This window comes from Symphalangus syndactylus, chromosome 14 (assembly GCF_028878055.3).
Source record: "Symphalangus syndactylus isolate Jambi chromosome 14, NHGRI_mSymSyn1-v2.1_pri, whole genome shotgun sequence".
In the NCBI taxonomy this organism is placed as follows: domain Eukaryota; kingdom Metazoa; phylum Chordata; class Mammalia; order Primates; family Hylobatidae; genus Symphalangus; species Symphalangus syndactylus.
Genome location: NC_072436.2, coordinates 23,723,743 through 23,746,900, shown reverse-complemented (window position 1 = coordinate 23,746,900; position 23,158 = coordinate 23,723,743). Strand labels below are relative to the sequence as shown.

General features: G+C 50.6%; 1 protein-coding gene across 1 annotated transcript; it reads left to right on the top strand.

Moving 5' to 3' along the window:
• Positions 1-10,903: 10,903 nt before the first annotated feature.
• Positions 10,904-22,954, top strand: CACNG1 (calcium voltage-gated channel auxiliary subunit gamma 1). The gene is made up of 4 exons (XM_055243314.1): positions 10,904-11,237; positions 20,342-20,416; positions 21,253-21,390; positions 22,196-22,954. The coding sequence occupies exons 1-4, from the start codon at positions 11,009-11,011 to the stop codon at positions 22,420-22,422; spliced, it is 669 nt and encodes a 222-aa protein (XP_055099289.1). The 5' UTR covers positions 10,904-11,008; the 3' UTR covers positions 22,423-22,954.
• Positions 22,955-23,158: the final 204 nt, after the last annotated feature.

Genomic DNA, 23,158 nt, shown 5'->3' with positions numbered 1-23,158 from the left:
AAAAGTGGGAGCAGAAATCCTGCTCTGGTCGTGTTTTGGAATCTGCTCCCCTCATCTCTCTAGTACCTTGTCAGGCTCTAGGCTTCTCCACCCACAGACCCTCCCTCCCACCCTCCATCTCCACTGTGCCCCCTGGAACTTGCCACCTCTTTACATCTCCTCACTGTGGTCTCCTTCCACCTCCCGGCATAAAAGAAACCATGCCCTCACCCAAGGAACTGTGTCCTCCCTGGTGAAAGCTGCCCGTTCTGTAGAGGTTCTCTGCCCAGGTTCCCAATATAGCACTCCCGGCAGCCCAGCCCCAGACTCAGTCCCAAGAGATACACAGGTGGGAAGGGAGAAAGGATCTGAGGGACCTTAGACTCCAGGGACTGGCTGAGGCAGACACGCCTGAGACAGGTGTTTTTTAACTTGCAGCTTCCAACAAAACAGCTGGTGCAATCTCAGGAATAGAAGTCAACGATAACAGATGGTTATGAACTCATGTCCTTGCACTTGGAATTGCAGGCAAGGAGAGTTGGTGGTGGTGGTTGGGGGATGCTAACACCTGCAAACCATCACTCCTCCACCCTCCTGGGGAAAAGTTTTCTCCTCTGAGGGTCTAAGTTGGCCATCCTGAGCCCTTTCTCAACCCCATCATCTCCCCAACTCCTTCCTGGCCACTCCCTCACTTTCATCAAAGACTTCACCTTGGCTAAAGCCTTCCTCTGTACCCCAAATACTGCCACCATCACAGCACATCAATGTCCATGGGGCCAACCACTCTGACTCCCTGACCACACAGCTCTCTGGTCTTCTTGCCTCCATTGATTTTTATCTCCAATCTTGACCTTGTCATCACGCCTAACTGTCCCAGTGTAATCTTCAGGGCCATCATTCTTCTCTCTGACCACAGTCTCCAATGCTCCCAATTCCTCCATGCTCTCTTCACCATGACACCCATTCTTCAACCTCATCAAGCCTCCAGGTCTTGACTCCTTCATTTTCTCCCAATCTATCAATCCTTCCTGGTTTCAGGGCCATCCTAAACAGTCTAGACCATGGTGAGACATCATTTAACCTCGCCTTTGCCAACACCTCAGTTCCCTTGGGCTCTCTTCTAATATTTGTCTCCTAGAAGATCCCCAACCCTCTTCCAATCTCACCTTTCAAATTTTCTCCATCTCTGCACCTGAGCCTCAGGGTACCACCAGAGAAAATCAAGTGATTTATAAATTGGTGCCTGTGGGAGGCAGAATGGTGGTCCCCTGAGATGTCCACATCCTAATCCCTGGAACCTGTGAATATGTGGCCTTACATGACAAAAAGGACTTTGAGAATGTGATTAAATTAAGAATCTTCAGATGCTCGGATTATCCTGGATTATCTGGGTAGCCCCAGATAGAAGGACAAGGGTCCCTCTAAGGGAAAGAGGGAGGCAGGAGTGTTGGAGGAGGGCTGTGACAGAGCAGCAGAGGTCAGAGTGATGGGACTGCTGGCTTTGAAGAAGGAAGAGGCCACAAGCTGAGGACGACTGGCAGCCTCTAGAGGGCAGGAAATCTGAGGGGTCTCCCCTGGAGCTTCCAGAAGAAACACAGCCCTGCCAACACTTTCATTTTTAGCTCAGTGGGACTTAAAACCTCCAGAACTGATACGATAATAAATTTGTATTGTTTAAGCCACCAAGTTTGAGGTAATTTGTTCCAAGAGCAGGAGCCAATGAATACAATCCCATGTGTATGCACGGGGCTGGTACTATGCTGCACCCCAGCTATCATCCTCAATGCCCTTGATATGGTTTGGCTGTGTCCCCACTCAAATCTCATCTTGAATTGTAGCTCCCATAATTCCCATGTGTCGTGGGAGGGACCAGGTGGAGATGATTGAATGATGGGGGCAGTTTCTCCCATACTGTTCTCATGGTAGTGAATAAGTCTCCTGAGATCTGATGGTTTCATAGATGGGAGTTCCCCTGCACAAGTTCTCTTGCCTGCCACCATATAAGACATCCCTTTGCTCTTCCTTGTCTTCCACCATGATTGTGAGGCCTCCCCAGCCATGTGGAACTGTGAGTCCATTAAATCTCTTTCCTTTATAAATTACCCAGTCTCGGGTAAGTCTTTATTAGCAGCATGAGAACAGACTAAAACAGCCCTTGTCAGTGGGCACCACAATACTCACAACAGCTATTTCAGACTCTCACTACCTCCACGAAACCCTCCACCCATCATTTCCATCTCCTATTGTCAGCCATTGGCCCCACTTCTGAGGTCAACAAGAAAACAGGAGCCTTTAGATGGCAATCCCCTCACCTCCCCACCCCTCATGACTCATCTCTTGCTTGGTCTTTTCTATCCTGGTGGGGGAGGTCACCTCCCTCTTTCTGTCCATTGCCAGCCCTTTCATTTGAGGTCTGCTCATTCCCATCCTCTCCCCTAGAATCTTGCATTTCTGTCTTAAAACAGCAAATACCAGGCCGGATGCGGTGGCCGACGCCTGTAATCCCAGCACATTGGGAGGCCAAGGTGGGCAGATCACGAGGTCAGGAGATCGAGACCATCCTGGCTAACAAGGTGAAACCCCGTCTCTACAAAAAATACAAAAATTAGCCGGATGTGGTGCAGGCGCCTGTAGTCCCAGCTACTCGGGAGGCTGAGGCAGGAGAATGGCTTGAACCCGGGAGGTGGAGCTTGCAGTGAGCCGAGATTGCGCCACTGCACTCCAGCCTGGGCGACAGAGCGAGACTCCATCTCAAGAAAAAAAAAAAAAAAAATACGGCAAATGCCAAACTTTCCTCATGCCTCTCCTTCCCTTCTAAGCTAAGCACTTCACAAAAATGTCTACACTTGTCTACTGTTCCTCGCCTCCCATTTCCCTCCTCAATTTACTGCAGTCTGCCTTGATTTTTTACCTGCCAGTTGTCAAAACCAATGGACGTGTTTCAATCTTGACCTCTGTAGTGCCAGAACTTATCAGCCACTCTTGCCTTCTAGGGCTGTCCTCTGCTCCTGACCTCTAAGACACTACCCTCTTGGTTTCCTCTATTTCTCTGCCTTCTCCTTCTTTTCTCCTTTGCTGGCTTGGTTTCCATTCTGTATCCTTATATCTTAGGCCACAGAACTCCCGGATTCCACTCTTGGAGCTCCTCTCCTCTTTACCTCATCACTTCCCTTGAGTAACCTCATTCCCTCTCACTATTACAACCACTACCAAGTCCATATGTCTAACTCAGATCCTTCCCCAAGCTCCAGATCTCCTCCTGGTGTGTCTGCGGTAGACCGACCTTGTCTCCCAAAATCTGTTCTCCCCTCTTCCATGGTAATAGAGAGCTTTAGCTTGCTAAATGTCCACCCAGCTAATCTCCGGGGCCCTTGGAGATGGTCAGAGGTATAAGTTCTCAACAATTTAAGTGTTTTGTGCAACCAGTGTGTCCACTGCTTATAAGGAAATTGTTTGGTTTGAACTCTCACTCTTTCCCCCTTCTTGTGGTCTGGAGCTGCCATGTTAGTGACCCTGGCCTTGCACACGAGGACGATACCCCAGAGCATGGTGGAGCAATAAGACAGAAAGCACCTGTGTTCCATTAATGACTGGATGGAGACTATCACCCTGCCAGCCAGACTGCTTGAAAGAGAGGCATGCCATGCTTCTGCCCAGTTAAGCCACTGCCTTTGGGGGTCTCATTGTGATAGCAGCATGGCTTGTATCTAATGAATACAATGCCTGAGCCCGAACCCACCTCCTGAACACTCAGTCTTTTCTCCTTCAGCTCATCTCGTCTGTCAGTAGCATCACTGTCCACCCCCGGCCTCCGAGTCTGAAATCCCAGCTCCTTCCTTCCATGTTTAGTCTCTCACAAAATCCCTTTGGGTCTCCCACCTGTGGGTCCTCCCAGTAGACCCCTTCCTGCTTTGGTTGCCACTGCCATCTCTGTCTTTGTTCAGGCTTTTGTTATTTCCATCTCAGCCCCTTCTATTGCCTGCATTGCTGCTGGGCCAGAGTATTAGTCCATTTTCACACTGCTATAAAGATACTACCTGAGACAGGGTAATTTATAAAGGAAAGAGGTTTGATTGACTCACAGTTCCACATGACTGGGGAGGCCTCAGGAAACTTACAGTCATGGCAGAAGGTGAAGCAGAAGCAAATACTCTCTTCACAAGGCAGCAGGAAAGAGAGAGAGAGAGAGAGAAGGAGGAAGCGCCAGACACTTATCAACCAACCTGATCTCATGAGAACTTCCTCATTATCATGAGAACAGTATGAGGGAAAACCACGATCCAATCACCTCCCATCACGTGGGGATTACATGTCGGGATTACAATTTGGATTGACATGTGGCGATTACAATTTGGATTACAATTCAAGATGAGATTTGGGTGGGGATTCAGTCAAACCATATCATCCAGGTAGATGTAGACACATCAATGCTCTGTTTAAAACCCTTCTGCATGCTGGTCACGGTGGCTCATGCTGTAATCCCAGCACTTTGGGAGGCCGAGGTGGGTGGATTGCTCAAGGCCAGGAGTTCGAGACCAGCCTGGCCAACATGGCAAAACCCCATCTCTACCAAAAAAAAAATACAAAAATTAGCCGGGCATGGTGGCAGGCACCCGTAGTCCTGGCTGAGATGGGAGAATTGCTTGAACCCGGGAGGCAGAGGTTGCAGTGAGTCAAGATCGCCTTCTGCACTTCAGACTGGGTGACAGAGCGAAACCCTGACTCAAAAAACAAAAACAAAAAACAAAACAAAAAAACCTCTTCCACAGCTCCAGATACTCTTAGACAAAAGTACGCTATTTTCTGACGTGACTTGTTGGGCTCTGCAAGATCTGATCCCCACCGATCTCTCCAGCCGTGTCTCTCTGTTCCCCCACTTGCCTCCCTTGCACCTTCCCAGACCTAACCACTTATGCAGCTTAGAATCTGGACCCCTCCTCCTCATAACCTCCACGCCTGCTCTTCTCCTGCCAGCTGGTCCTTCCTTCCTCTGTCCTCACCCCACTCAGCCTCCATTTCACCCATGAGGTCTCCTGACTACCCCCTCCAGTGTCACTGGGGTCCCCAAGGCTGCCCTGGAGTCGTCTTAATGATTCACTAGGAGGACTTACAGAACTCAGAAAACCTGTTATACTCATGGTTGCAGGTTATTGCAGTGAGAGAATCCAGATTAAAATCAGCACAAGAAAGGGGTGCAGAGGGCAGAGTTCAAGAGAGACCAGGCGTGGGCTTTCAGTCGTCTCCCCCAAGGGAGTTGAACAGACTTCATTCTCCCAGCAGTGCTGTGTGACTACATGCACAAAGTGTCGCCAACCAGGGAAGCTCATCTGAGGTGAGACTTGGTGTTCAGGTTTTTTATTGAGGGTCGGTGCCTATGTGACTGACCTTAGCTACTCAGTATTCAGTCCCCTATCCCAGAGGTCAAACTATCTGAGGTGGTCCAGGGCCCTTACCATCAATCACATTGTTAGCCTAAACTATCTGGTGTTGTCCAAGACTCCAGTTAGGCAAAAACATTCTTATCAGGTAGAGTATTCCAAGGGCACAGAGGTTATCTCCCAGGAGCAAGTTAAGGGCCAGTTCTTTCTTTGGAATGTGTAGGGTTTGGACAACCCAGGCCTGCTGAGTTAACCCTTTACTGAACACCAATGTTCCCAGCATGCCCTCTGCTATCCATCAGAGCAGACTCATGTTAGTTGATGCCTGACTCTCCCACCAGACTGTGGGCTTCTAGAGGGCAGACTTGATGTCTTATTCATATTCTAATAGCCCTACAGTGATCAGTAAGTGTTTGATGAATGAATGAATGACAACAGTCACAAAATAATATTTCCCTAGCTCCATCACCACCCATTCTGCAGGAACCACTGTCATCATCAGATTTCTCCAGAAGCATTCCCAGAGTGAGAGTAGTGAGGCGGACAGTCAATGGGGATTGGCAGATTCTCATCAAATTTCTATTCTCTTGGCTAGAAAATCATCATCATTATCTTTTGACTCTGACCTGCTCAACAAAATGTTTCCTGCTGCTGCCCAAGCCATGGGCACCAACACTGCAGGTGCCCAGCCCTCTCAGAGTCCCATGAAGCTTCTTGTGAAATAACATACATCACAGTCTTCATGTGCATGTTACACGTGCACACATGCATTACCGCATTTAATTCTTGCTATAACCCCATGAGGTAGTTATGATCCTCCTTTCTTTGTGAGCAAGAAACAGGCTCAGAAAGGTGACCCATCTCTCACAAGGCACACACACAGTCAACAGCAAAGCTGGGGTTCCAGGGTATGACTGTCACTTCCAGAAAGGACATGCGCTTTCCCTAACAGCTGTGTGCTCCACACAGCAGCCACCCCGGCACACTGACATGATGCTCACCACATCCTAGGCATCACCTGTACAATTACTTGCTTCATCTTTTCCTTTAAGTTGTCACTTTTAATTTGACCTTGCCCTAAAGAAATTATATTAATGATATAATTCAGATCCTCATGAAAAGAAATATGAAAATCTTTAGGACACGGTGGCTCGCACCTGTAATTGCAGCACTTTGGGAGGCCGAGGCAGGTGGATCACTTGAGGTCAGGAATTTGAGACCAGCCTGGCCAACATGGTGAATCTCCCTCTCTACTAAAAATACAGAAATTAGCTGGGCATGGTAGCACATGCCTATAATTCCAGCTACTTGAGAAGCTGAGGCAGGAGAATTGCTTGAACCCTGGAGGCGGAGATTGCAGTGAGCTGCGATCACACCACTGCACTCCAGCCTGGGTGATAGAGGGAGACTCCATCTCAAAAAAAGAAACATAAAAGTCTTTAAATCATGGGCTGCCTGCTCTCCTCCTGCAGGGGTGTACAGGGCGCACTTTGAGAACTCCAGCTGTGGGCTCAAGTCTCCCGAGGGGTCCATGTCCTGCCTGGAGCTCCTCTTCTCCACACCTCTCCACGCAGGCTGAGTTCTGTCCCAGGAGACCCCACAGCCCCTCCCAGTATGATCTCAGATGCCCTAACAGTTTGTGGACTCCTCAAGGGCAGGGAGTGGGTCTTCTTCGGCTTGGCAGGGCAGAAATCCCGGCGTGGGCCTTATTGTGCCCCAACTTAACTATGGCCCAAGCCCTGGCTGGCCTGTATGTTCTGGAGGCCTCAGGAGGGTCCTGGATCATTCCCTCAGGAGGGAAATGGCCACTGTGGTCAGGGCAGCCAGAAAAAGCTGCCAGAAGTGGAAGCTAGCAGAGGGGCGTTGCGAAACAGAGGGAGTTGGGGCTGGTGTGGATAGGATAAAAACATCTCATGGGTGCAAATAAGCATCAACATCTGGAAAACAGAACAGGAAAGGAGCCCCCCAAATTTCCCACAACACTGTGAGTGCCAGGCATCCAGGGCAAACCATTACGTCCTTTGCTGAATCAAGTACTCAATACTCTATTAAATGCATGACGGCCACTCTCTGGTCTCCTCTTATGAGAACACTGCTACAGTCGGGCTCTGTGTCCCCACCCAAATCTCACCTTGAATTGTAATAATTCCGTGTCATGGGAAGGACCCAGTGGGAGGTAATTGAATCATGAGGGTGAGTCTTTCCTCTGCTGCTCTCACGATAGTGAATAAATCTCACAAGATCTGATGGTCTTATAAAGGGCAGTTCCCTGCACGTGCTCTCTTGCCTGACACCATGTAAGATATGCGTTTGCTCCTTCTTCACCTTCCGCCATGATTGTGAGGCCTCCCCAGCCACGTGGAACTGTGAGTCCATTCAACCTCTTTCCTTTATAAGTTACCAGTCTCGGGCATGTCTTTATTAGCGGTGTGAGAACAGACTAATACAGACACTGCTCCCATTACAAGGGCCCTACTTCCATGAGCTCATTTCATTATCTCCCAAAGATCCCACCTCTACACACCATCACACTGGGGGTTAGGCTTCAACATATGAACTTGGGGGAAACATGATTCAGCCCATAGCACCTACTATGGCTAAGCTGGTCCAATGCACTCCCTCCAGCCCTTCCACCTGCTCCGCAGCCAGGCCTGTTGCCTTCATTTTACAAGAGGCAGCTTAGAAAGGCTAATGACTTACTGGAAGCTGTACAGCTGAGGCCAAGCAGTGCAGGGATTTGCTTGGGGCTGGCCAGCTCCATCACCCTCTAGCTTGGTCTCCCTCTTGCATGCTGCCTCCCTGAGATCCTCCTCTCCCTGTTGCCCTGGAAAGGGTGAGATCTGGGGGGAGGACATGAATGTTGCCCTGCCCAACTTTCAGCAAATGCCTGTGGCTACTGAAGTCCCTTCCTGGCCCTGCCAAGCCCTTGGGGAACCAGGCAGGCTGCGTGGCAGTACATCTGTGAGCAGAAAAGGTGTATTTGAGGGAGCTTTTAGTAAACAGGGAAGAGAAAGCAGAAGCTACCTGCCCACGGTAGCTGCAGCTGCCGGTCTTGTGATGCGACTTACACAAAGATGACTTCAAAAGGCAGAGGCCATCAATCTTTAATGCTTTCACTGCACTGGGGCGGAGGACTCCGGACCCCTGCATGGGGCACAAACCTGCCCCCCACCGAGGGAAAGAGCAGCAGAAGTTCCTGGTTGCTGTCCTCACCAAGGCCTGGCATCTTTGAAGGGCCTGCAATGTCATCATGGCTGGCGCTGGGTGCACCCTCTGGGCTGGGCCCTTTCAGGGTGCTTTCCAAGGCCGCCAGAGGCTCTTGGCACCGAAGAGCTTAGGGCATCCACCCCCACCACACCAGGAAATTCAAAAGACACTTTCATTCTTCCAATGACACTGTATTTACTTGTAATGCTAAAATTAAATAGCTTCTTGCTAGATATTCTGTCTTAAAACACTGGAACCCTCTTCTGGCTCCCCAGCTACTGCTTTGCTGGGGTGCCTGGCACTCAGTAGGTCTGCTCAAGTTGTCCAGCACCCCCTGAGATCCCCAGGTGCCAGGATCCTGAGGCTGGGCCCCCACAAACAACAAGAGAGGGCTCAGAGGCTGCGGCTATGTCCCAGCTTCTGGGAGTTCCCCATGGAGACGGTCTACCCACCTGGTGACAGGCAGTTTCTCTGCGAGCTGAAGCAGGGGCGGCGGCATATGTCAACAATCAGTCAGTGATCAGTCAGTTGTGATGGATTAGCGCCCACAGGGAACACAGAGGCGGGGGGACAGGGAGGAAGGGAAGCAGAGATGAGAACAGTGGGGAAAGAAGCTCTCAGGAGATTGTAATATGGATAAGAGACTGATTTTAAAAATATGAAAGTTTGGATGGAACTGCAAAAAGCACAAGCCTGTGGCTGGAGACACGAGGGTTCAGCTCAGCCTTGGGGCTGTTCACCAGGTGGTCCTGGCTCGTCACGTCTCCTCTCTGGGCTGCAGATTCCTAATCTGTCACAATAGATCTTGAAGTTTCTTCCCAGGTCCAACCATTCGTTAGGACTTCAGGTCCTGAAACCTGGCTTCCTCATTTTCCCGCTGTGTGACCTTGGACAAGTGACTTCATGTCTCTGAGCTTCCATGTCCTTGTCTGTGAAATGGCAGTAACAGTTGTAGTCCCCTTGTGGATTGGTGTGATGAGTAGCTGTGATGATGGATGAAGGCTTAGCAGAGTACCTGGTAGATAGTAAGCACTCACTGAAGATGAGCCACTGTTCTGATTATCATCATCATGAACTTTCTGTGATTCTAAGGCTGGAGGCCGAAACATTTCTGTCCACATGGGCAGAGTCTCTGTAAATCATGTCAATCTGAGGCCAGGATTTTGAAGCTCAAGGCCGCACCCAGCTCAGGAGGCTATTCCTGGTCATGCATCAGCCTCTCGGCTACACCCAAAAACGGCCACCCTGTGAGCCGAGAAGGAAGAGATGACACAACCCAGTAGAGACGTAGAGGCCAGAGCCTCCGGGACCAGCCTGGGGGCCAGGCGGTTCACAGGACCCTCGGAAGGTGGTCGATCCCGGGCTTTCTGTGTTCTCTGCCGTATCTGCACACCCATGAGCTCCTAATGATCCCCTATAAATCAACCTATTCATTCTTTTTTACTCACACACTTATTTTGCAAATTAAAACACAACTGGAAAATCGTTATCACCTGCTGTTAATAGAAGGCAAAACCAAAGACAGTGCCCCGAAAACGGAACGACCAAGTCCAGCAGGATTCCTCGTCCTCTTCAGGCCGTTCTCGCTTTGTTTCAAAGGACACTTTACAGGCAATAATGACACTGACCTCGAACGGAGCTTTGCTCTGGACCCGGTTTTGGGGATGGAAAGAGAATTGAAAAGGGAGTAATGTCCTCGTGGAGAGATCAGAGTTGGGTAAGGCCAGGCCTGGGAACCACCTAAAATCTTCCTATGGTTTGGGGGATGCCGTGGGGTTTGTGGCTAAAATGCTTGCCTAAGAGGTGGACTCCACAGGCCCTGGACGGGGTCCCCTGGATGTCCCTAGACAGAATCCTAGCCCCCCAGATCCCAGGATGAGAACCTACTCACTGCCCTGCCGGTAACAGGCTTACCCCGTGGGAGCCCGGGACAGCCATGGAGCCCACAGCTCCTGGTCTCCTCCCCTGGCCTGGGCTGCCCTTTCCCATCAGCCCAGAGCACGCAGATTCCCACCCCCGGGGCCCTGCTGCCCACCTCTCGCCCTCTCCCAACTCAGGCACCCTGAGCTGCTACTCCATAGAGGCCTCAATGCACCATCCAGAGCCTTCTCTCCTTGCCGCCCTGCCCCGCCGCACTGGGGTATTTCTGGCTCCTAGAGGGGCAGAAAACCCTGAAACCCGAGCAGAAGCCGTCCTCGGTGCCAGGCCTGGAGACGGGCATTAATAGCAGCCTCCCTCAGGCCCCTGACGCGTCTGGGCAGCTGCTCAGCACGTCCCGCGTCCCTCAGCCCCAAGGCCAGCCCACTCTGGCTCAGCCAGGCACACTAAACTTAGTGGCCACTCCCAGCCCGACAACCACTGCCACCCCCCAGCTCGGCTGTCACCTGCCCTAGGAGACGCAGCCGCCGGACCCTGCCCAGGGCACTCATGCCTAGGCGACCACCATGTCCCAGACCAAAATGCTGAAGGTCCGCGTGACCCTCTTCTGCATCCTGGCAGGCATCGTGCTGGCCATGACAGCCGTGGTAACCGACCACTGGGCTGTGCTGAGCCCCCACATGGAGCACCACAACACCACCTGTGAGGCGGCCCACTTCGGCCTCTGGCGGATTTGTACCAAGCGCATCCCCATGGACGACAGCAAGACCTGCGGGTCCATCACCCTGCCCGGGGGTAACGTACCCACCCTCCATCCCAATCCCCAACTCCCGCCCTTCCCTGTCGTCCCCCTGGCAAAGTTGCCCATGCGAAGAAGGAAGGCAGGTTTCTCTGTCTAGAAATAGGGCAGCTGCCCAGCCTTTTCTGCCCAGGGAAGAAGATATGAATTGCATGTGCGGTGCTGGTGGCTGGGGCTGGGTTGCAAGACGAGGGCATTTGTCCCAGCTATTTCTGTCTGGCTGGACCTTGGGGCTTTTTGTCCAGAGCAGAGAGCTGGGCAGGCTCAAGAAAGGAACTGCAGCTCTACCAGCCCAGGCACTTCTGGGCCCCATCTGGTCACTCTCTCCCTGCAAAGACAAGCTGGGTTGCTCTGTGTCCTCAGGCTAGGGGGACCCATGGGGCTGGCAGGTTTGTTCCTGGCCTCAAGGCAGGAGAGGAGAGGATAGAGGACAGGTGATGGAATTTGCAGGGTCCTGTGCAAAAGGAAAATGCAGGGTTCCTTGCTCCAAATTACCAAGGATTTCAAGGCAGTGACAGCAGCACATGAAACCAAGCATGGGCCCTTGTGGGCCCCGGGCCTGGAGCAGCTGCACAGGTTCTGTGAAGCAGGACGTGGCTGTGGGTGAGCCACCTGCCCCAACCTTCTTTTTATTTGAGACAGAGTTTTGCTCTGTCGCCCAGGCTGGAGTGCAGTGGCACAATCTTGGCTCACTGCAACTTCCGCCTCCTGGACTCAAGCAATTCTCCTGCCTCAGCTTCCCCAGTAGCTGAGATTACAGGCATGCGCCACCACACCCATCTAATTTTTGTACCTTCAGTAGAGACGGGGTTTCACCATGTTGGCCAGGCTGGTCTCGAACTCCTGACCTCAGGTGATCTACCTGCCTTGGCCTCCCAAAGTGCTGGGATTACAGGCGTGAGCCACCATGCCCGACCTCCACCCATCCTTTTGTCAGGACTTCGGTCTTCTATGCATACTGTCTTAGCTCAGACCCTGTCAGAGTTGCAAAGCATTTCCTCACCCTGTAATTTAAGCGTATTCCTCGATTTCCTACCATGTGACCGAACCACACGTTGAAGGTAAGGTCCTTTTCAGGTGTACCTGGTAGTTGCATGACTAGCCTCTATTCTGCAAATGCAGAGGCTTCTGGATTCTTAGCAAATACAGCACTTTAGAGGAAAGAGTGCTACATGGAGACCAGGCGGCCAGGGATCTAGTCACCATTGCCCACTACCCTCAAGTGACCATCCAGGGAGCACAAAGCTCACCTCAGCCTCTGCTTCTTCCTCTATAAAATATGGGACTGACTCTCAGCAACGTAAGATCCCTTCCCAGGCTTACAGACACCCATCCACGGTGGCAGTGGAGCAGGGTGATGTCAGCGGAGCAGAGTGATGTCAGCGTGATGTCCCACCTGGTTTTTGGATTATTTCCTCTTTTATCAGACTAGGTGTTCCTTGAAACCTGTCCTTCAAGGACACTGGGGCTGAGTCCCCGAAGATCTTGCAGTCAGTCTGCGTGTGAGGCAGAGAGCCCAGAACCCATCCTCCCTTGTCTCTGCTCCCTCTCCCTTCCCTCCTGCTTGCTCCAGAGAGCCCCTCCCTTGTTCAGCCCCACTGGACGCCCAGAAGACTCGTAAGTGCCCAGCTGTTGTAGAAACACCAAGTCCCAGGGCTGAGAGTGACAGGTGTGGCCATGTGCTTGCAGGGTATCGCATAGCCTGGATGCCCATGCCCCTTGGCCACTGCTGAGCACACCCATAAACAGGAACACCCTCCAGCCAACTCCCCTGGGCAGGGCAGGGCAGGGCAGGGCAAGGCAGCTTCTTCAGGGACCACGCATGGGGACGTGCTGTTACAGTCCTGTTCACCCGTCCTTGGAACCATCTGCCTTTTAAAGTCAGAGCAGAGGACTGGGCAGTGAGCAGAATCCACACAAGGAAGAGACAGGCTAGTGAGAGGTGACTGGACCAATTGCAGGGGGCCAGCAGGCATTGCTTGGCCTTGAGCCTGACCAGGATCTACCTCTTTGCCTTCTTAGCCTAACCAGCTATGAACCATACCTCCCACACTTGTGGCACTGAGCACTACCTTTCCGCTGGTAATCTTCCAAAGCATGTTCCTGCCTTTTTCCCTCTCTTTTCTCTGCAAATGGACATCGTTCTCCTTCCCCATCTGCCCTTCTTGTGCTCCCTGGGACCACTCTTCTCTGGAGGGAGGAAGTGGGTTCATATGTGGCCTGTCATTTATTATTAACAACAATAATAATAATAATGGCACATACATGTAACCCTATGTGCCAAATATTGTTGTAAATGCTTTACATGTATTAACTTTGAAAGACATCAGGAAAAAAAAAAAGATAGAAAAAGAACCTCCAAAAATCTTCTTCTCCATAAAAGTAATGAGAAGGCTGGCAGAAATGGTCAGAATCAACATTTTCAGAACTCTGGAAATTAACCAAAGTCTTGCAGCAATCCAGCAAGAAAAACGGGTGAATCTCAGGAGGACCAGTGAGTTCTGTGATGTTTTAACTTGTCTTATTCCTGTTTCCCTTTCCCAGCTCTGTGGTAAACTTGCAAACCAACATTCTGTAATCACAGTGAAAATCAGCATCCCAGTAGCCTCTGGAGGGGAGAGAATGGGGTTGGATCAAAGGCCCATTCCCAGAGAGTTGTCATTATTTGACCTGTCTGGTGATTCCCTGAAAACCCCCACTTGAGAAGCTGTTTCTGTTTGACCTGACTCTGAGCTCATCCAGTGCAAATAGTCTTTCTCCCTGGGGATGTTTGTTGAAAATAATTAGAGATGATTGATTAACACCATGGCTGTCTGAGGCAGTAGATAACAGTTAGGGAAAACAACAGGCAAACCAAAAAACTGGAGACTGAGATGTCCATAAGTTGCATTGAAAAGCTCCAACATATTCCTGGGAATCTAGGAGGCCACATGCATGCACAATGCTATATGCATGCTTGGGAAAGACCTGAGAAGGCCCTAAGCACTCTCTGCCGTATCTTGAGGCTCTGTTCAAGCAGAAAGTGAAGGCTAAGGCAGAGATGTGGGTGGCTTAGCTGAGCGTGAAAGTCATATGCAGAGCCCTTCAGTAAAGACCGGGAGAGGCATTGTTGCCAAGCATTTTAGGAAATTTCTAATTGGTCACTAAGCTAATTGAACAGGGATTTCAGTGGTCACACATGACAAAAAACACAGACTTTACCATCTTAGTTCAAAAAAGTCACTAAACAAACAATGGGAACAAATCCTCAAGAAGGGGGAACAACTGATTTCCAGAGTTGCCACATTATATTGTTTAAAAAATACTGGCTGGGTGTGGTGGCTCACTCCTGTATTCCCAGCACTTTTGGAGGCCAAGTGAGAGGATTGCTTGAGGCCAGGGGTTTGAGATCAAGCTGGGCAATATAGCAAGACCCTGTCCCTACCAAAAAAAAAAAAACAAAAACCACAAAATAGCCAGGAGTGGTGGCATGTGCCTGTAATTCTAGCTACTCCCAAGGCTTAGGTGAGGGAATTGTTTGATCCTAGGAGTTAGAGACTACAGTGAACTATGATCATGCCACTGCACTCCAGCCTGGGTGACAGAGCGAGATTCTGTCTCTAAATAAATAAATACATACATAAATAATACAAGACATGCAAAGAACTAAAATGATATGGGGCATACATGGGGCAGGGAGAAGTCAATAGATCCCTAAGGAAGCCAGATATTGGACTTACTAGACAAAAACTTTAAATCAGCTATAGTAAATATATCCAAAGAACTTTTAAAAACAATCAAAAGAATTAAAGATGAAAACGATGCCTCATGAAATAGAAACTATCAATTAAGACACAGAAATTATTTTTAAGACAAAATAGAAATTCTGGAGTTGAAAAGTACAATAATTAAAATGAGAAATTCACTAGAGGGGCTCAATGGCATATCTGAGCAGGCAAAAGAATCAGTGACCTTTAAGATAAGTCAATTGAGATTAGCCAGTCTGAGGAACAGACAGATAAAAAGAATAAAGAAAAATGACGAGCTCCTCGGAGACTTATGGGACACCATCAAGTGTATGTAAAGGGAGTCCCAGAAGGAGAGGGAAAGAGAGAAAAGAGCAAAAAAGGTATGTGAAAAATAATGTCCAAAAGCTTCCCAAATTGGAGGAAAAACGTTAAAAATCTACAAATTTATGAAGCTCAATGAACTCCAGGTAGAATAAACTCTAAGGGATCCACATCTAGACACATGATAATCAAACTGTTGAAAGATAGAGATGGAGAATCTTAAAAACAGAAAGAAGCAACTCACCACATATGAGGAATCCTAAATAAGATGAACAGCCAATTTTTTCCCAAATCTATGGAGTCCAGAAGGTGGTGGGATGACATACATATATTAGCTCACCTAATCCTCACAGAAACCTCCATGAAGGCCATGCTATTATCATCATCCCAATCTTACAGATAAAGAAAATGAACCACTGAGAGGTTGAGATATTTGACAAGGTAACACAGGTGATGAGCAGAGCAGCCAGGACTCACACTCAGACGATTACCCCTAACATTCACCTTTTTAGTCAATACATTAACTACTTTACAACAACCCAGTGAGTGGGTTCTTATTCTACAGGTGATTCCTATTCTACAGGTGGGTCTCATTCTACAGGTGGGTCTCATTCTACAGGTGGGTCTCATTCTACAGGTGGGTCTCATTCTACAGGTGGGTCTCATTCTACAGGTAGGAACATGGAGGCTGAGCATAGCCTTCCCCAGGCTAACCAGCTAACAAATAGAAGTTCTCCACCCAAGTCTTGAATCCAGAGCCTCCTTTCCCTCCAGTTCCTTCTCACACCCTCTATTGTGCATGTAAACACAGCTCCTAAAAGCTTTGACCCAAGTGAACACAAGGAGTCCAGCTTTTGACATGGCATAGTTTGAGGGCAGCTGGACCAGAAGCTGGTGCAGTGGAGGAGACTTCTCAAGGTCCCACTTAGTCTTAGAATGTTGGAGGTTCAGTGGGCCAGAGTTGTCTAATTTTTCTACTGTCCTCCAAACAGTCTTAGAAGGACTTCCATGTACAAGATCAACATCTAAGACCAATTCCAATGCTTCGGAATGAGAGTAGGAGCCTCTCTCATAGGAGAGACTATGTGTTCTGAAAGTCCAAATGAACTCGCAGAGAGGCCATCCCCTGCCCTTGGGCTGGGTGAAGTGCTGCTTCTTTCAGGCTCTGCCTCTTTAGGGCAAGGAGGCAGGTTGCCCCAGGTCCCACTTTGCCTAGTGCCCCATTTTCCCTACTGGTCCATCTTCTCTCAGTGCGGGAATTGGGACTGTATGAAACAGCATGATACTGCCGACCCCAGGAATTTCATGGGCTCCCCTCACCACCCACAGGAGTCCATGCCAGAGGCCTAGGCCAAAGCCAGGCTTCTCCCATGGAAGAGCAGTGCTCTGAAGCTCTAGGGTCAGGTCTTGGGGATTTCTCCAGCCCATTTTATAAAAGTCTTCAATCAGAGGTGTGGGAGGAGACACAGCCCAGAGAAACCACTGTCAGGGGCTGATAGAACTTCTTTTACCAAAAGGCTAAAAACAACACTGACATCAATGCAAGTTAGAGGCTTCCTTGCATCCCTAAAGTACCAGTTTCTTTGGTTTTGGACAAATCCACAAAGTATCTTTGAATATATGAAAGTCTCCATGGACTGTCACTTGGCACACTGATACATTCTCAGTGATAACCCAAGGCATCCGCTAATCCTGCCAGCTGTTCCAGCTATCAAAGAAATATCCCTATTAACTCAAGTTCAGCTTGGAGCTAAATGTGGCTTCTGCTCTAATTCTTTGAAACTGGCACACTACACGTGGTTCTGCACAGTTACTAATGCCCGTAACCGAACACTTGGTTAGCCAGACTATTCCATCCCCCAGTCAAGTCTGAGAGCTGAGTTTACCACATTTTTAATAAATAACCCATTTAATATTTTTAAACCACCAAGTCTTACAGAAATAAGGAGATTAAAATCAGCATAAGCCATTTGCAGAGACAAAGGAGAATGGCACAACCTCAGAGTTCCTAACACCCCAGATCATCATCCTGGCACTGGAATCTTTGCTGACTTAGTCGGAAGCAAAGCTGCAATCCCTGAGCTTTGTGTAAGTGTGATGGAAGCCAGGGCAGTGGGGCAGAGAGCGACATCTCAGAGGCAGAGGCAGGAAGACTCAGAGTCTGCACAGGACTGTCACGGTCCCTCTCCTCTTGACCCATGACTAAAATGGGTCCACCTCGGATATCCTTCCTCTTTACGTTGCCCTGAATGCTCAGTTTCCCAAATAATATCCACCTGGACCCAGGGACAGGGCAGAGAGGGAAGGGGCTCATAGTAGGATCTGTCCATCTGAACAGGACCCTGCACCCTCTTGAGTGACATGGGCAGATGCCTGGCCTGATTTGTCCTAAATGAGGCCTGGGTCTGACGTGCCCCCATCCCTACAGGGGCCATCAGAGACCATGAAAGGGTTTATGGTCTCCAATGGGCAGCCACATAGCCCAGGAGTGGATGTTTCTCCCAGGTTCAGAGCAGGAGACACTGGTCTTTTTCATGTGCTAAGCCCAAGAGAGGGGACAGGGTCTGCCTATCGGTCCTCAGGCCCCCAGTTCAGCCACGTAAGAGTGAAGCTGAGGCTTCCTGATACCCCGAGAAGGAATCCTACCCACTGGAGGCCCCCTCCCTCCATCTGAGGACACTTAATGGAGACGAGGGAGGGGGAACATTGTACCTGGACCACCAAAAGAAAAGCATCCCCCCAAAAGCTCACAACCTGGCTCCTGCAGACACGTAGCCCACCCCTGTGTCTGGGTTAGGATCATTTCTATCCAAGCAGCCAGCAGCCAGATGGAGCCTGGTGTTTATCTGGTGGGGATTTGGCGAGCCAAATGCTACCTGTGTGAGAGTCATCTCAGCAACCCACCAGGTGCAGACAGCTGTGCCCCAGCAAGGCACTCCGTGGCCCTCATCTCAGGGCCCTCCGCTGGGAAGGATTTTAACTTATGGCTTTCGAGCAGTCAGGGAGGCAGCTGACCGTGAAAAATACACTTGAATTCAGTCAATTCCGACAACTGAAATTGGCCCTTCAAGAACGAAACAGAAACAGAAATGTTTCTTTGTCCAGAGGGAGACACATGGAGACTTATGACATAGCATGGGCCATTTTGAAGCAGTGATTTGAGAGATCTACAGCTAATAATCTAACAAATAGAAGAGATCTGCATTATGCTTTAAAAAAGCACCGGATGCCCAGAGAGAATAGCAGAGCACCAATTCTGACATCACCAACTGGCAGTCAGACACCCCAGGTAATGCGGTTCAAAAGGAAAGTGATTTAAATATAGAAGCACACAGAGAAGGCTGTTTATGCCAGGAACAGGGTACTGCTGCTAAACCAGATCCCATCTCCAGGGGTCATTTCCTTCCTCAGCCTCAGGAGAGGCAGCAGCCCCAGCTTTGGGGGGAAGGAGGGGAATGGTACGAGACCACAGGCTGAAGGAGCAAGAAGAATGATTTAGGTCTGATTAAAGAAAGCCTTCATCCCAAAGAAAAGCCTTGGTATCACTGCAGGTACATTTCCAGAAAGAACTAGGCATCAACCGCCTTGTGAGCATCTAAATGAAGCCTGGAAGTGAAGAAATGAATTGACAAACTAGACACCATCTAAACTAGAGAAAGAGATGTTTTTGTATTTAAGGGTCACTGACCCACAGGAAAAGAAATCAATGAAGGGCCTCCACAAATAAAAAGCAAACTAATTTAGTTTTTGAAGGAAACATAATATAAAATAACCCATTCATCCACTTCCTAAATCAAGAGCAAAGAAGATAAACTGCATTTAGCAAGAAATAAGATTGTGCTTTTTTTTTTTTTTTTTTTGAGACGGAGTCCCCACTCTGTCACCCAGGCTGGAGTGCAGTGACACAACCTCAGCTCACTGCAACCTCTACCTCCCGGGTTGAAGCAATTCTCCTGCCTCAGGCTTCTAAAGTGCTGGGATTACAGGTGTGAGCCACTGCGCCCGGCCTGTGCTTTCATTTTATAGTATACCTAGCTATGAGAGAGAGACTGAAAGAGAAAAATGGAAGTGAAATTATATTTTAAATCAGCATGAATTTCCTTGTGCTGAGCGTCTCCCCTCTCCCTCATCAGATTCAGATTTGCGTTCCTACTGCCCACAGACTTTCCATAGCTTTTATGACAATTATCAGGTGGGCCAAGCGGCTTTGTGGGGCAGGTCTCATCTGGGCTGTCTCGCAAAGACCAGGGACCCAGTGAAACCACATGATGGTCACATTCGGCCCTCGTAGGGGTTCCATCTGCATCCAGGCCATCCCAATAGCCACTCGGAAAAAGCCCTTTGCGGGGCATTTTAAGGGGCCTGGAGCAGGGTTCCCATCCTGGCTGCACATCAGGATCTCCCAGAAAGCTGTTGAAAAACACTGTTTGCCAGGTCCCACCAGTGAACCAGGGTGTGCCTGGATTCTGATAAGAGATACAGTCCCAGATTTGGGGTTGATCCAGGGTTTCTCAACCTTGGCACTCTTGATATTTTGGCCTGGATCATTCCATGTTGGGAGGACCTGACCTGTGTGTCGTGGGATGTTCAGCAGCGTCTGTGGCCTCTACCGGCTGGGTGCCAGGTGTACCCCTCTCACCACCACCATGTCCCCAGGCATCGCCCAGTGTCCCCTGGGGGGACAGAATCGGCCCCAACAGAGACTGCTGTTTGGCTCTTTGTTGACTGTGCACCCTGCACACCCTGAAAAACGGCTTGAGCCTGGGCCTCAGTTACCCCGTCTGCCTAATGGGGTGCAGAACCCACAGACCATCTGCCCTGCAGACTCATCCAGCCTCAGCTCCCTGAAGACCTCCCAGCCTTCCAGGCAACCTCATTATCCCACTGAGATGTTGTTCTAAGGGTCAAAGACAGATGTTTCAGCCCAGATTAAGAATCTGGGGAGAAGAGAGGCTGCCAGAGCCGAGCAGAATGACACCACGCTCTCTGCCAGCCTCTGTCCTTGCTACAGGTTGCTCCCCTCAACTCATAGTCTGTCTCCTCCTTTGCAGAGAAGAACTGTTCCTACTTCAGGCATTTTAACCCCGGCGAGAGCTCGGAGATCTTCGAATTCACCACTCAGAAGGGTGAGCCTGGGTGGAAAGGAGTTTGGGGTGACAGGAGGGGACTTCTGTGTCGTGCATCACTGGGCCAGAAAGTCATTGGCAAAAGCACTGACTTCCTTACGCCTGATGAGAAGAAGCCCGTGGTGCATTTGAACAACAGCCTTGTCACCTCCCCACTCCGGAGGCCCCAGGCAGCCGCCTTCCATCTCCAGGGCCCGGAGCTTCCACACCTTGGGGCCAGGGAGCGTTTGCGGAAGCAGGACCTCCTGGTAGGCTCCTACCCAAGGGCAGCTGTTGTGAAGGGAGCTGTGGATGTGGAACAAGTGCTCAGAAGCCCCGTGGTGGCTCTTGGTGGGATGTGATAGTTAGAGTCTGCAGGGACAGTCTGAGTCCCTTCCTGGCCTAGAAATCCCTCCCTGAGTACCAGCTTTTCAGGATCCACAGAGCTCAGACGCACACCCACTGTCGGGAGTACAGACCCGTGCCTGCCCGCGCTCGGACAGCTGCACACAGGGTGAGTGGGCAGACACACAGACACACACTGACACACACAGACACACACAACACAGATACACACACACAATGACACACACAAGACACAGACGCACAGAGACACTGACACACACTCACAATGAGACACAATGACACACACTGACACACACACAGATACACACATACAACGACACACACAAGACACACACACACAGAGACACACACTGACACACACGTACAATGACACACACAATGACACACACAGACACTGACACACACACTGTGGTGCATGGTGTGGTCCCTAACCAGCCACGACAAGAGCTCCCGGGCTGAGGCCGCGTGCTGGGTGTCCCTTGTGTTTGCAGAATACAGCATCTCGGCAGCCGCCATCGCCATCTTCAGCCTTGGCTTCGTCATCCTGGGCAGCCTCTGTGTCCTCCTGTCCCTTGGGAAGAAGAGGGACTACCTGCTGCGGCCTGCGTCCATGTTCTACGCCTTTGCAGGTAGACTGGGGGCTCTGCCTGAACACCGGGGCCGGGGGACCATGTCGCGGGGGATTCTCCACTCCACCCTCATGCCCATCGTGAGATTTGGGTGAGGGGCATTTCCCAGGCTCCATCCCCATCCAGGGGCAAACCTGGCCAGGCCCTCAGCGACTCCAGGTGGGTTGGAGGGAGAGAGAGCTTGACAGTTTATCCATTCCTCCCCACGACTCAACCCTCAAGGCCCCAAAGAAACTGCCCAGAGAATGATTGACAAAAGAAGGAAAGAAACGTGGTCGCCTTTCTTTCTTTTTCTTGGGGGACGAGGAAGAGGGTCTCGCTCTGTCATCCAGGCTGGAGTGCAGTGGCACGATCACAGCTCACTGCAGCCTCGAACTCCTGGGTTCAAGGGTTCCTCCCGCCCCAGCCTCCTAGTAGCTGGGACTACAGACGTGCACCACCACACCTGGCTAATTTTTCATTTTATTTTAATTTTTTGTAGAGACAGAGGGCTCATCACTATGTTGCCCAGGCTGGTCTCAAACTCCTGGCCTCAAGCGATCCTCCTGCCTCAGCCTCCCAAAGTGCTGGGATTACAGGTGTGAGCCACCACACCTGGCCACATGGTTGCCCTTCTGAGGGATGCAGGAATAGGGTGGTGGGTGGACAAATGGATCCTTCTGCAGGTTCCCAGCTAGAACCTGCCTTGAGGCAGCTTTTCCCCCAAGGCAAGGTCACCACCTCCTCCATGCACACAGGCTAGGGTGGGGCTGGTGGCTACGGCAGGCGCCCCTCTGTCCCTGAGCGTGCCTGGCTCTGCCCCCAGGTCTCTGCATCCTCGTCTCGGTGGAGGTCATGCGGCAGTCGGTGAAGCGCATGATTGACAGTGAGGACACAGTCTGGATCGAGTACTATTATTCCTGGTCCTTTGCCTGCGCCTGTGCTGCCTTCGTCCTCCTCTTCCTCGGTGGTCTTGCCCTCCTGCTGTTCTCCCTGCCTCGAATGCCCCGGAACCCGTGGGAGTCCTGCATGGATGCTGAGCCCGAGCACTAGCCCTCCTGTGGCCCTAGCGACCCTCAGGCTTCTTCCCCAGGAACCGGGTCTTGGCCTGGAAACTTCCAGAGAGGAGGCGGGAGCAATTTTAGCTCCACCCTGCTCTCATCTGCCCCCCTGCAACAGTCGCAGGCTGCTTCCTCTCTCTGAGCTCCTCTGGGCCACCGCAGGCTCCCGTGGGAATAGGGCAAGAGGACGTGAGTCCCAACCTGGCCACAGTTGGGGGAGGCAGAGCCAGCAGGTGGACAGGTGTTTTGCAGGGGCCCAACTTCCCCTGGAGCTCAGAGGTGTCCCCACTGTGCCAGCCTCTGATAAGCCTGCCTCCAGTTGTCCTTTATGAACATTGCAGGGACAACCTGTGTTTGCCAGTTCTGGGTGTTCTGTGTAAATAGCCAGCCTGTCTCTTTCTCGGTGATAAAACACACCCTCTCTGGTGAGCCCAGCGTCCCCTCCTTCGCTTCCAGGAGCCCTGGGAAGCATTTTTAACTGGGTAGAATCTGACTGTGGCTTGAAATAAAAAGCTCTCAGAAAACTCAAGTTTTCCTCGCGCCTTGCATAGAAATCGCTCGGATTCCCAGTCACATCAGGGGCCCCCTGACGCCGAATGAGAAGGGAAGGCAGGTCACCCGGGTATGTTGAGGACTTTTGTGGGGACAAGAGGGCAACGCACGTGGCTTAGAGGCTCTGAATTCCAACTCGTATCTCTAGGCCCTGAGATTGTTTTCGGGAGAAACTA

Excerpts from the sequence above, each read along its gene's own strand:
- CACNG1 (XM_055243314.1), top strand. The coding sequence starts at position 11,009 with ATGTCCCAGACCAAAATGCTGAAGGTCCGCGTGACCCTCTTCTGCATC. Across the intron at positions 11,238-20,341 it reads GTCCATCACCCTGCCCGGGG|AGAAGAACTGTTCCTACTTC; the intron begins GTAACGTACCCA and ends CCTCCTTTGCAG. Across the intron at positions 20,417-21,252 it reads CGAATTCACCACTCAGAAGG|AATACAGCATCTCGGCAGCC; the intron begins GTGAGCCTGGGT and ends TTGTGTTTGCAG.